Source organism: Macaca mulatta, chromosome 5 (genome assembly GCF_049350105.2).
Source record: "Macaca mulatta isolate MMU2019108-1 chromosome 5, T2T-MMU8v2.0, whole genome shotgun sequence".
Classification (NCBI taxonomy): Eukaryota; Metazoa; Chordata; class Mammalia; order Primates; family Cercopithecidae; genus Macaca; species Macaca mulatta.
In genome coordinates this window covers 24863560-24876868 of record NC_133410.1, presented here as the reverse complement: position 1 = coordinate 24876868, position 13309 = coordinate 24863560, and the positions used below count along the sequence as shown (strand labels likewise).

The 13309-nt window shown below is 41.2% G+C and overlaps 1 protein-coding gene across 3 annotated transcripts in view; it reads left to right on the top strand.

Moving 5' to 3' along the window:
- Nucleotides 1–13309, top strand: part of SEL1L3 (SEL1L family member 3) — a 117633-nt gene that overhangs the window by 25241 nt on the left and 79083 nt on the right. For all 3 annotated transcript variants that reach the window (XM_015138127.3, XM_078003220.1, XM_015138128.3), the window contains exons 3-6: nt 3788–3914; nt 5549–5670; nt 6009–6124; nt 8931–8989. In XM_015138127.3, the coding sequence (XP_014993613.2) occupies nt 3788–3914; nt 5549–5670; nt 6009–6124; nt 8931–8989 (424 nt within the window). The remainder of the gene's footprint in view (nt 1–3787; nt 3915–5548; nt 5671–6008; nt 6125–8930; nt 8990–13309) is intronic.

Here is a 13309-nt window from a genome sequence, read left to right as displayed (position 1 = left end):
TGTTTGGAAAGCGTTACTGAGCTGCCTGTGCTCTGGCTTTATTTCTCCAGGTTGAGAAGTCTTCGCTTCTTTCCCCGCAGACTCTGCTTACAGACTGGTAGTCATTGCGATTCCTTGCATTGAGACCATCTTCAGCTTCTCCAAGGGTGGGCTGATGATCTCAGTGGCTTCATTGCTGTGTGTTTGAAGCACCTCTGGAGTGGGGTTTTGTTGCGTGGAAGTGTTACCTTTTCCCGAGCAAGGAATCCGTATCAGGGTTCTGATCACTCAGCTAAATTAGGGAATGGGCTACATAGTCATCCCTTAACCTCACCTGACCCGGGGATGAGATTTAAAATATTAACAATCAGTGACGGTGGGGGGCCTTGGTGAACCCCAGTGGGTGCTAGCCTTAGTGCTGAAGCTGGCTCCAGAGGCTGCTGCTGGGCCAGGCTCTAACTTGAAGAAGGGGCCAGGGTGGGTGGTGGGTCCTTGGAGGTTCCAGGTGACATCAAGTATCAAACCACAATAGAAATATTTCAGTGTTTGAGCAACCAGTATATCCGCACAGGGGCACACCTACTGAATATCAGCCGAGGTTCTCTCTGGGAGGACTTTTGAGAAGAAAAGCCCATTGGTTTGCAGTGGGAAAGCCAGGTTTGAGTCATATCAGGGCTTCTTACCAGCTATGAAATCTTCAATAAGACACTCAGTACTTTTCATGTCTCCAAATGAAGGGGTTTGCACCATATAATATCTGTTGCCTCTTCTTGCTCTAAAATTTGAGGCAATAATACAAGCAAAACAGCAAAGTGTTCCTAACATCAACTGTTTTCCTGGCATTCTACATTTATGTCTTAATTATGTCTTTTTTTGTTTGTTTGTTTAACCTCAGCTCTTCATGCAAAATAAGCTAAAGAAATGAATTTGGGGAAAGGATTTGAAAGAAGAAAGGTCATTATTTGGCTTATGCAGTGTGATACACATTATAGAACTGTGAACAGTACTAGGAGGAAGGGAGACAGGTTCAAATCCTGACCTGGCCACACCTATATTCATTCATTCATCAAATATTTATGGGGTCTTTATCAAGTACTGCACACTGTTCTAGGCTCTGGGGATGGAATAGTGAATAAGTAAGGCCCCTGCTTTAATGAGTACATTCTAGAGGCAAGCAGTAAACTTCTTTGGACCTAAGTTTTCCTACCTGTTAATTATTTAGTGGTGGATGGCACTGGTACTGTTTCTCCGCATTCCACTGCCCATGACAAGACATCACTAGTCAATTATAGCATTGCATGCAGCCATAATCAGTTATAGACAATAGACCTATATGTTATCCTGAGATAAATAACATATCCTTTATGTTATTCAGATGAATTTTAAAGTCTTCTCCGGCTCCAAAATTCATTCTTGTTCATTACTTCTAATTGTAATCGAAAGACAGTATCATACTGAGGGCAAACTGCCTAGGACCCCAAATTATACATGTAGTGAAGCTACAGATTTGAAAGAAAACTACCATTACTTTGGTTTTGTTGGGTATAAATAGTATGTGTTCTTGTAAAATTATTTTAGATCTTTGGGTCTGAGCTTTTTCCTTCAAAATCTGTTGCGGCCAGTTCTCCCATTTGACCTGCTTTATTTTGGTCTTTGGACAGGGGAGAGCTCATTGTCATTCACTTTTAACTCTTTCCACTTTAGAAACCTCCTTTATGAAGCTTCTTTATATTGGAGTCAGGTTGGGCAGAACTGAATCCCATTTGTTTTGACAAATGTTTCCACTGCACACTAGATCACTCAACAGCCATCACCAGCAGAAGGCTTCCTAGGGGTCTAACGTGGCCATCTGGTCTCTTCTGCTCCACTCAACATAGTGGAAGCCAAACCAAAGTTGAGCTGATGTCAACTTCCTTGGTGAATTTTTCCTTCAGATTCCAAAGAAAACCTTTGCAGTACTTCCACTTCTCACCCCTCTTACAACCCCCATAATAGACCAGCAAGTCCAGTTGGCCCAAATTGAGCTCATTTTGAAAAACAAAGGATTTAAGTGCTTCTGTTGAAACTGATAACTCCACTCTTTTGGATTTCCAAATGCATCTCTACCTGTAACAAAGCATGTAGATTTCTGACTACTGGGGAGAAATTGGCTTATTTAATCCTATTAAATATATACACAAGGGCCTGAGATTCTAAAAACTGCTCTTGCGATTTCCAAATTGTTGTAAACCAGAGGTACCTCTCTATATAATAAAACTTTTTATTTCCTTTGGGAAATGAGAGCTGCGATGTCCAGCATCCTAGGCTGAAGCCTCCAAAATTTGTGCCAATATTGGTATTTGGTGAATTGCACGTAAATCAACTCTTCTCTCTCCAAGAAATGCAGGAAAATAGACTGTTTCCACCATTTAATCATGAATGTCTAAACTAAGGAGCATTTTAAGCAGAAGAAAAGTATCCTTTTTTTTTTTTTTTTTTGAGACGGAGTCTTGCTCTGTCGCCCAGTTTGGAATGCAGTGGTGCCATCTCAGCTCACGACAACCTCCGCCTTCCGGCTTCAAGCAATTCTCTTGCCTCAGCCTCCTGAGTAGCTGGGATTACAGGCACACACTCCCATGGCCTGCTAATTTTTTTTTTTTGTATTTTTAGTAGAGATAGGGTTTCACCATGTTGACCAGACTGGTCTCGAACTCCTGACCTCAAGTGATCCACCCGCCTTGGCCTCCCAAAGTGCTGAAATTACAGGTGTGAGCCACCATGCCCAGCCAAGAAAAGTATTCTTATACCTAGGTTGAGTTAAGTGGATTCTCTTTTCTTCAGTTGGGGAGAATATGGAAAACCAAAAATTCATACTTAGGCTTGTTGAAAGCGGTAGGTATTAAATATAGATGAAATAACTCAGTTCTCCTTTTAAGATTTGTTATGAACATCCCTATGGTTTTTGGGTTATAGAGAAGAATTCTTTTGTGTTTGTGAAATAAAATGGAAGACCTTCCAATGTTAAGGTATCTGGTTAGTAATTTTTATGTAGGGTAGTATGTTGAATTTACTGCAAAAAGTTTGCACAGAAGAAAAAAAAACTGCAATTTTAAGAGTATGGATTCTGAAACCAAAGAGCTTGAGTTTGAATGCCAGCTCCATCTCTTATTTAACCCTCTCTGATGCTCAGTTTTTAATCTGTTAAATGGGGATAATAAAAGAACCTATTTCATAGTTTGTTGTGAAATGAAGTGAGATTATCCCTGAATCGTGCTTAGCATATTGCCCGTGTACACTAAATATTAGTTACTATTTTGGCAACCACGCCTCTGTTTTCTCATCTGTAGACTGGGGATAATAATGAAAATTAAATGAACAAATTTATGTAGCATGTTTACAGAAATGTCAGGACCATAGTGAGAACTACGAAAGTGTTAACTTACTGCTATAACACAAATTCAGATGCTTTTCTTAGCATTCAGAGGGCAGGGTGTGAAATGGTTATGAACACAGAAGCCTGAGTTCAGAACCTGAATTGTGGTTCTATCACTTATTAACTTTGTGAACTTAGCCTCGGGCTTTTCGTCTGCAGAATGGAACTAATAATAGAATCTACTTCACGGAGTTGTTATGAAAAGTAATTGACATGGTCTCTGTAAAGTGCTTAGCATGGTGCTTGGCGTATATTCAACAGATGTTTGCTGGTATTTTTAGGGTATCTCACTTAAATGTTTGATTGGAGCTCAGCAGAGGCTTTCAGGATGAATGCGATTTGGGAAGGAATGTTTTTCTGGATATAATTGAAAGGCAGCCGTTTTGCTGTTTGCAGATGTGGTTGCCCTGCTTGGCTTTCCTTACGCCTCCGGTGGAGAAAACACAGGCATTGTCAAGAAGTTCCCGAGGTTTCAAAACCGAGAGCTGGAGGCCACTCGACGCCAGCGGATGGATTACCCAGTGTAAGGATGGGTAGTAGAAGGGAGCTGGTTGGGAGGTGCTTGTTTTATTTGAGGACCAGGGCAGGCTAGTGGAAGAACTCCTTAGGAGGACACACCATGGTAAGGTGTTTTGCAAAAATGTTGAGATCTCCGTGGCTTAGACAGAATTGATGGACCTGAAAACCTCAAATGAGTCTTGAATTATCCTTGCATTTAACAATCCTCAATTTGCCTTAGCCTCCTTCCATGACATGAGTAGACAGCAAGGTGTTGAAGCCTGAGGCCCTGCAAGGTCTCAGGTGCAGCCAGCCAAAGCCAGCACAGATTGCAGCCTTGGCTTTGCCTTTGTGTCGTGGAAGATTGGACGAGCTGTTTGAAATCTCACAACTTCTGATCTCCTCCATTGATTTCAGCAAGACCCAGATATATGTTTTTTTTTTTTTTTTCCTGCTGCTGAATCGAAGATGCTGAAAATGGTTCCTGGTTCACCTCAGACCAGATGGATTTAGCAGAGTGATTTAATTCTTCCCATGCTGCTGGCTGTAGAAAGATCTTGAGTCACTTTACCGAGCGTATGTTCTTGCTAAGCTTCCTTGTAATAACTTATCTTCATGAGCTTGCTCAGCTGGGTGGGGTCAGGAGGGAGCTGTGTGGCACCATCTGTTTGCATATCATACCACTGATTTTGAGGCCAGATTATAAAGACCAGAAAGGAATTCTTTGTGTGTATCTGCAAAGAACCTGGGGTCACTGTCACTTTAACCCAAACTGTAAATTGGTTACTGGGGTAAATGAAGAGAAATCAATGCATTCATTTTGACCTCGATCCACGTTTCACATACAAAATGCAATCATTCCCACTTCCTCGTCTTTGAACTACTGGTCAGTAGCACTGTGTGCGGTATCAAGGGATGTTCAGCAAGTCTTTTCTGACTGATTGATGGATCACATATCTTGGCTAAATGTGTCCTAGTTAAGTTGGCTACTGTTATTTTATCCTCACTCCACAAGTCACAGATGTACAATATTTTTTTTGACTAAAATAGCCCCAGTCCAGGAATGGGATAATTAGATTAATTGTTCTGTATTGGCCAGCCAGGACCGTGATACTGAATAACGTAATCTGAGCATGAAAATAGCATATATGTGTCCCTGTTATCTCATAGTGATGCCATTTGTAGATGATTACATTTTTCTACCTTATGGCTTTTATCCGTGAAAGGAACAAAATTGCTTAAAAGGCTCTAATTATGTTTTTTCTTTTAATCATAGAAATTAAAATAGCTTCTTATCAAATCACCTCTTATTAAAATCCAGATTTTTAAAATCTATGTCTGACTTTGTAAGCCTTAATCAAGAATTCAAATAGGAGGCATGTGAGATTCTCAAAGAGGCACAGAAACAGAGTTTTTGGTGCAAGGTAGAAAGTCTGCTAGTTCTGTACAATGAAGCTTAACTCCTCTCTTTTGCAGTTACTATAACTACCTCCTTTGTTTCAAAAATCAGGCTTTGCAAGCTGATCTCCCTTGATGAACGCGAAGGCAAATTCATCCCTTCATTGGAAAGAAAGCAATTTACTTGGTCATTGTTAACCATAATTACCTGTTCTTGGATGATATCAATCTGCAGAATTTTTTTCCCCCTCACTCTTATAGGTTTACTGTTTCATTGTGGCTTTATTTACTCCATTATTGCAAGGCCAACCTCTGTGGGATTCTGTACTTTGTTGACTCTAATGAGATGTACGGCACACCTTCTGTATTTCTTACGGAAGAGGGTGAGTATAAAACAGAACCTTTAAAACGATATTGTAATTTTTTGAAGCTCTGCCTAGTGACAGATATGTCTGTCTAGAATAAGGAAGATACTGTCAACGTGGCAGCCCAGCAAGAGCAATGGCTTCCAAATGTGGGCTGCAAATTTAACTGATTTTCCCGGAAGCTTAAACCCAATGTCTTATTTACAAAGAAATGCATTTATAAATGAGCGTTTGGGTTTTGCTTTGATTTGGGGGAGTCTTGTAGTTTCTTAGGACAGTTGTTGAAAAGGCCTAGCTACTTCACTCACTCTTAGATATTTTTTGGTCATTTTCATGTGCTCGAATTTTCCTTTTAGGCTACTTGCATATTCAGATGCATCTTGTCAAAGGGGAAGACCTTGCTGTAAAAACTAAATTCATCGTACCTTTGAAGGAGTGGTTTCGACTGGATATCTCTTTCAACGGAGGCCAGGTATCTGTATGCATGCTTCATCACACGCCATACGAGCATTTTCGCTTAAAGTTAAGCATTGCCATAAAGCCGGGGAGCAACAAAATCTGCAAAAGCAAATTTGTGGTAAATGATAGACTCTTTACAACTACACACTTGCTAAATCAAACTTTTATAGATGGAAGTTTAAATCATAAGGATCCCATCCCATTTAATTAACTTTTAAAGTGCTGCTTTTGACTGTAGGGTGAATGAATAAAGCATACAGGCAGTTCTATAGCCTTAGTGATCTGAGCAATTCAGTCCTTTTCTCCTGGGGAGATAGGCTTTGTGAAGATAAATGTTAAAACAATAATTGGCCATGTTTATATAGTGTTATCAGATCTACAACATTTTTTTTAAGGAAATGGATTGGTTAGTTCAGCCAAGAAATGATTTGACTGCTTTTGGCAAGTGAAGCAATTGCTTATGTTTGGCATTAAACAGATCATAATAACCAACACACATAAGTGATAATTCAGGTGGGATGCAGTGTCTTTATCTACTTTTTAGTATAAAGCATTTTACGTAACTGCTTCAAACTCTCATAACATGAATTTTATGGATGATGGCAAATCTCTTGTTCTAATTGAAGACAGTTCTATTTCTCAATATACACAGTGCCGGTTTGCCACCTTTTTCTGGTTGCTTTGTTTTCTCATCAGCTTTTCCTATCGATCTGTGATTTTCCTGTAACAAAAGTGGAAGAGGCATTTTGTTTGTCTTGTGGATGAGATGATGCACAGTCTTCCCTTGGTGTTTAGTTTGATCACATTTCCTTTTTTTTCTGTAAAAGAAAAGAAATCAGGTCAGTCCTTGCTGCTTTCCTGAGAAAAGTCTGTAAAATGTGAGCTGGGATTCTTGGTATGTGTGTTTGTTTACTTACAAATGTTCAGTGACATAGTAGTGGTCCACATTTTAGCTTCCTAGCTTTGTGAGAATTATGGTGGCCATAATAGCCTGGTTGCTGCTTTCTCCTATGGAGAAGGTCAGCTGAGTGCCGTTGTCCCTGAGACAAGTATCAAATCATCAGAGCAGATTCACCAATCTTATTTTGCACCTGCTGTATGCAAGGCACTATGCTCGAGTTGCTTGTAGACTATTTATGGAAGTAACATTAAGGAGGTAAAGGACTGTTATAAAGTGAGCTTAATTGCCAGATGATAGCTGGTTGCGGTGGCTCACGCCTGTAATCCCAGCACTTTGGGAGGCCGATGTGGGTGGGTCACCTGACGTCAGGAGACCAGCCTGGCCAACATGGTGAAATCCTGTCTCTAGTAAAAATACAAAAAGTAACTGGGCGTGGTGTGCATGCCTATAATCCCACCTACTCGGGAGGCTGAGGTAGGAGACTTGTTTGAACCCGGGAGGTGGAGGTTGCAGTGAGCCGAGATGGCGCCACTGCACTCCAGCCTGGGTAACAGAGTGAGACTCTGTCTCGATAATAATAATAATAATTTAAAAATAATTAATTGCCAGATGATTTGTATTGAATCCTAGAAGGGAGATGGCATTTTATGCTGGGATGCTTAGGGAAGGTGTCACGAGAAGATTTATCTGGTTGGACAGGATTTAGATGGAGAAGGGAGAAGAGGGTATTTCAGCATATTATTGGGGGTTAGCAGACAAACCAGTTTGACTAGAGTAGAAATTTGTAGACTATAGAAAGCTAATAGAAGGGAAAAAATATGTCTTTATGAGTAGAATGTGGAGAATCTTGGATATCAGGGAATTTAGACATCAACTTGCAAGGTACCATAGAAGATTTTTGAGCAGAAGATTAAAAGTAGTCCTTTAATGAAGGAGATAAATTTAGTGGTGGAGTACATAGTTGAGTAAAGCAGGAGAGAAAGACCAGATAAGTGGGGGCAAAAAATTTTTTTTGGTGTGTGTAGACTTTAGCCCATTTGTCCTTCTTCTTTCTATTCTATCTGGTCTAATATACATAGGTCCGAAACAACACATAATGCTTCCCACCCAAAATCCACCTCTGTGGTAGGACTACCATAGTCTGCCTTGACTGAATGTATAAATGACTTAAACGGTTGGTTTAGGCCAACAAGTGGCGTGAGTCATTTTCTTTTCTGTACCAACGTGTTGTATGCCTGAACTGGGTTGGTTTCTGGTGGGTTAGTTTGTCTTTCATATACCAAGTGTTGTAGCCACGTCTTTGAGACGCACCCTAGCACTTACTCTGTGGTGGCACTAGCAGAGTGTAAGTGGCCCCTTGAGTCCAGAGGCTTATGTTGGAGTCCAAGACATGAGAAGAGCCCATATGAGACAGCTAACAGCATTCATGACAAAAAATAGTGTCCCTGTTAAAATGAGAATGATGGTTCCAAGTGCTTAGGGAAAGGGAGGTGGGAACAGCAGTGCGTGAAGAACATACAACACCAATCTTGTTTTCCCCCCTAAGGCTCTCAAAGAATCAGAGCAAGATTTTAAACACTCCTTGTAGTATCATACATATTTCCTTGTCTTTCTACACAATGAGCTTTTAAGGACAAATACATCAAATGAGCCTTTGGCTTGGAGTTTGGAAGTATCAGAAACTTGGTGGAAACTGCATTGTAGATATTTTTAACCACATCAAGTCACATTTGGGGAAGTTAAATGTATGAAATCTTAAAATATGCACAGGGCTAGTAAACTGTTAATTTTATTTTTGCAGAAACTGATCAGGTAAAAGACTCTCCAACGCATATTATGAGTAATTTACACCAAGGACTGTATAGGTAATGGAGGGTGATGAGGCATAACTGATTCTTGTGTATCTCTCCCATCATAGATAGTAGTAACCACTAGCATTGGACAGGATTTGAAAAGCTACCACAATCAGACCATTAGGTAAGTGCGATTTTTCTTTTTATTCAACATTTGCCTGCATGAGGGTTAAGGAATCTTCATACTTTAGCCCTCAGCCCTGACGTTATTCCGCATCTCCTCACTCAGCTTTTCCAAGCATGGATTATTCTCTGCCCTGTAGCTAGTCTTTGTACTTTTTTTCCTACCATGCACAAACTCTTTCTGTTTCCCCCACAACCTTTTTTTCTAAGCAAGAAAAACTAGTCCTCTCTCAAGATCTCGTTGTATATTCTTCCTTTCATGGCACTTTATAATTCTTTTTCTTTGAAAATTATCTTCTATGAAGGATTCTGAAAAATAAATCAAAGTATTAATGTTGCTTATTGAGAATGGTTGGTAACTTTGGCCTCATATAAGACATAAAAGCAGACAGTCTTTATATTTATGTTTATAATCTGGATTTGAAATGTATGCAACTATTGATATTGGTGTCACTTTTCATCTTTATATAACCATTCTCTACAAGAGTTACAGAAGCTAAGAATTGAGTTTCTTGCCTGTGTTTCATAATTTTTTAATTTACTTCTACATCCACATATAATAGTGGATTTTATAGTGTCAGAACCGTGGGGCAACCTTCATTAGGAATTCAGGATACCTTGCCATAAGTAGATAATATATGTATATAGGTGGTGCCTGACCCAATGATGATTTGATTTGCAATTTTTTGACTTTACAATGGGTTTATCAGGGTAATAAATGCATTTCATACTAATGATACTTTCAACTTACAATGAGTTTATTAGGATGTAACCCCATTGTATGTCGAAGAACATCTGAAATTGAAGGCTTAAGAGCAAGTGTAGGCCAGGGGTGTTGGCTCATGCATGTAATCCCAGCACTTTGGGAGGCCAAGGCAGGTGGATCACTTGAGGCTACGAGTTTGAGACCAGCCTGGGCAACATGACGAAACTCTGTCTCTACTAAAAATACAAAAATTAGCTGAGCATGGTGGCACATGCCTGTAACCCCAGCTACGCGGGTGGCTGAGGCACAAGAATGGCTTGAACCCGGGAAGCAGAGGTTGCAGTGAGCCGAGATGGCGCCACTGCATTCCAACCTGGAGACAGAGCAAGACTCCGTCTTAAAATAAAAAATAAGCATAAAGCTCAGAAATAAAAATTACCAATTTTGAATGTATAATTTTAAAAAATGTATCAGGACTTTTAGGCACTTTGTCTGGGATGAGGAGTGGTTTATTCCTCGAGTCTGTTATTTCACCGCAGCAGAATGCTGCCTTTCCACACAGGCTGGGGATACGCAGGGTCCCACACAACCCAGATTCTCTTGGATTCTGATTATTAAAGAAAGGGAAGCAAAGAGGGGCAGAGACAGAAATAGAGGGCCATATATGCTACTAAAAAAAAAAAAAAAAAAAAAAAAAAAAACTCCTGGCCTGGCCAGGCATTTTACAGGTGGTTCACACCTGTAATCCCAGCACTTCAGGAGGCCGAGGTGGGTGAATCACATGAGGCAAGGAGTTCAAGACCAGCCTGGCCAACATAGTGAAATTCCCATCTCTACTAAAAATTTAAAAAGTAGCCGGTCATGGTGGTGTGCACCTGTAATCCCAGCTACTTAAGGCTGAGGCACGAGAATTGCTTGAACCTGAGATGTGGAGGTTGCAGTGAGCCAAGATCCCACCAAGGCACTCCAGCCTAGGTGACAGAGTGATACTCTGTCTTAACAAAAAAAAAAAAAGAAAAGAAAAGATAAGAAAAGAAATGCAGAATCTTGGACTTTGCTCCAGAGCTTCTAAATCAGAATCTGCATTAAAAAAAAAAAAAAAGAAAGAAAAAAAAACCACTAAAAAAAAATTAAAACAAAAATTCCTGTTTTCATTTAAGTCCGACTGATTTCTTTTAGGCTCTGGGTGCATAGAACAATTCTTATTTTCATGGCTGGATTAAAGGATTAGAGTTTCATAGAAAGGCTAAAGAAGTGTTATTAGCCTGCAAAGAGAGGGTGCGGGTGGCTTAAGGGCTGCATTGAAACACAGCAGCTGAGGCCTAGGGAGAAAGCACGTGTCTTCAAGAGCACCGAGGTAGATTCGGATCAGCCAGAAGGCGTTCAACACATAGGAGTGTTGTTATATAACTGGTGGCTGGGGGATCTTCTCCGAAAAGTTCAAGGACAGCGAAGCCTGGGAGCTGTCTTTGGAGAAACAGATGATCTGAGTCTGCTTTGGAGATCAGATCTCCATGTTCTGTGAAGTGGGCTCTGGCCAGAAATTAAAGGTTTTGGTTTCAGGACATGAAGTCTAAAATAAGAGCTTCCCCTTTCTCCCCTGAAACCCACGTCCAGCTCCAGGACATTTTCGACAACTGGTTGAATTTCATAGGCCCCTTTTCGTTTCCTTTCCTTTCCAATCCTAGAGATCTAGAGGCTTATATGAGTGAATGGGAGACAGAGTGGCCACAGAATGATCCAGGGCTGGGGCTGGGGTGAGGCAAGTGAGCCTAAAACTTAAGGAGGTGCCAGAAAGCTCAGGGATTGCATTCGTTTATGGGCTGCCAGAACCAAGTGCCAAAACAAAGTGGCTTAAACAACAACAATGTATTATCTCAGTTTTAGAGGGCAGAGGTCCAGGATCGTAGGGCTGGCAGGGCCGTGCTCCCTGTGAAGGTGCGAGGGACAGATTTGCTCCCGGTCTCTCCTGGCTTCTGGTAGCTCCTTGGCTCATGGCAGCACAATTTCAGTCTTCACATGGCATCCTCCCCATGGGTGTGTCTGTGTCCAAATTTCCCTTTTTTATAAAGATGTCAGTCATATCGGGTTAGGGGCTCACCCTACTCCAGTGTCATCTCAATTTAAGTACTTACGTCTGCGATGACCCTATTTCCAAATAAGGTCACAATCTGAGGTGCTGGAGATTTGGACTTTGACATATGAATTTGGTGGGAGGAGGGGGCACACAATTTAACTCAACAGTAATCATGATAAATAACATATTAATATGATATTTTTAAAAATCAAAATGAATGCAGATAATCTATGATGAACAAAATATTAAAATTTTGAGTAAAGACATAATAAACATAGACATAGAAGAATCAAGGGATCAAGACTGATTTTGGGGTACACACCAACTCTACATCCCAATTGAAGCATTGAAGCAATTTCTTAGTAAAACTGGCAGTACTCTGGCCTGGCACAGTGGCTGATGCCTGTAATCCCAGCACTTTGGGAGGCTGAGGCAGGCAGATCACTTAAGTCCAGGAGTTTGAGACCAGGCTGGGCAACGTGGTGAAACCCCGACTCTACTAAAAATACAAAAATTAGCCAGGCGTGGTGGTGGGCTAATCCCAGCTACTCGGGAGGCTGAGGTGAAGGTTGTAGAGAGCCAAGATTGTGCCACTGCACTCCAGCCTGGGCAACAGAGTGAGACCCTGCCACAAAACAAACCAAAAAACAACAAAACAAAACAAAAAACCCAAAACAAACCAAAAAAGCTAGTGGTACTCAGACCCAGGAGTGCCCCTCCCCACCACCCCAGTTGCCCTGCCTGTACTCCTGAGACCTCCCTGTCAGAGAAATAAGCAGAGGTAAAGCTAGGCCCAGAGGGAGCTGTCCAGAGTCCCCCGAGGGTTCCTGTGGTCAAGCATTTGGAATCTCATCCCTGCCAGGAACCCCACTTTCAGAGTGGGCCAAGCCAGTGAACTAAACATCAGATATTTCCAGTTTACTGGTTATGGGTGTTCCCAGGCAAGGCTCTTACCCCTCCTTTTTATTTGTTCCTGTAACATAAACATAATGATGGTTGTCCTACAAGGATAGTGTCAGAAGGTCGGGAATTAAGTGCTTGGGATGGCAGTGCAACACATAAATGAAAGGCTGCCAATAATACTCCATGACAGGTGACAGCTTCAGGCCTCTATAGTGTTAAATTCATTCATTCACTCATTCAACACCTGTTCACTGAACACCTGTCACATGCCAGACACAGCACTCAACTCTGGGAATAAAATGATGAACACAAAGAATACAGACCCTGCCTTCATGGAGCTAAAATATCAAGCTGGTGAGACAAACAGAAAACAAATTCACAAATAAATTTAAATTTACAAGTTGTGGTGAGTGCTAGGAAGGAAACGGGTAAGGTAGCTTGAGGAGAACAAGTGGGTCAGAATTTAGACCAGGCCTGCCAGGCGTGGTGGCTCATGCCTGTAATCCTAGCACTTTGGGAGGCCGAAGCAGGCGGATCATGAGGTCAAGAGATGGAGACCATCTGGCCAACATGGTGAAACCCCGTCTCTACTAAAAATACAAAAATTAGCTGGGCATGGTGGTGCACGCCTGTAG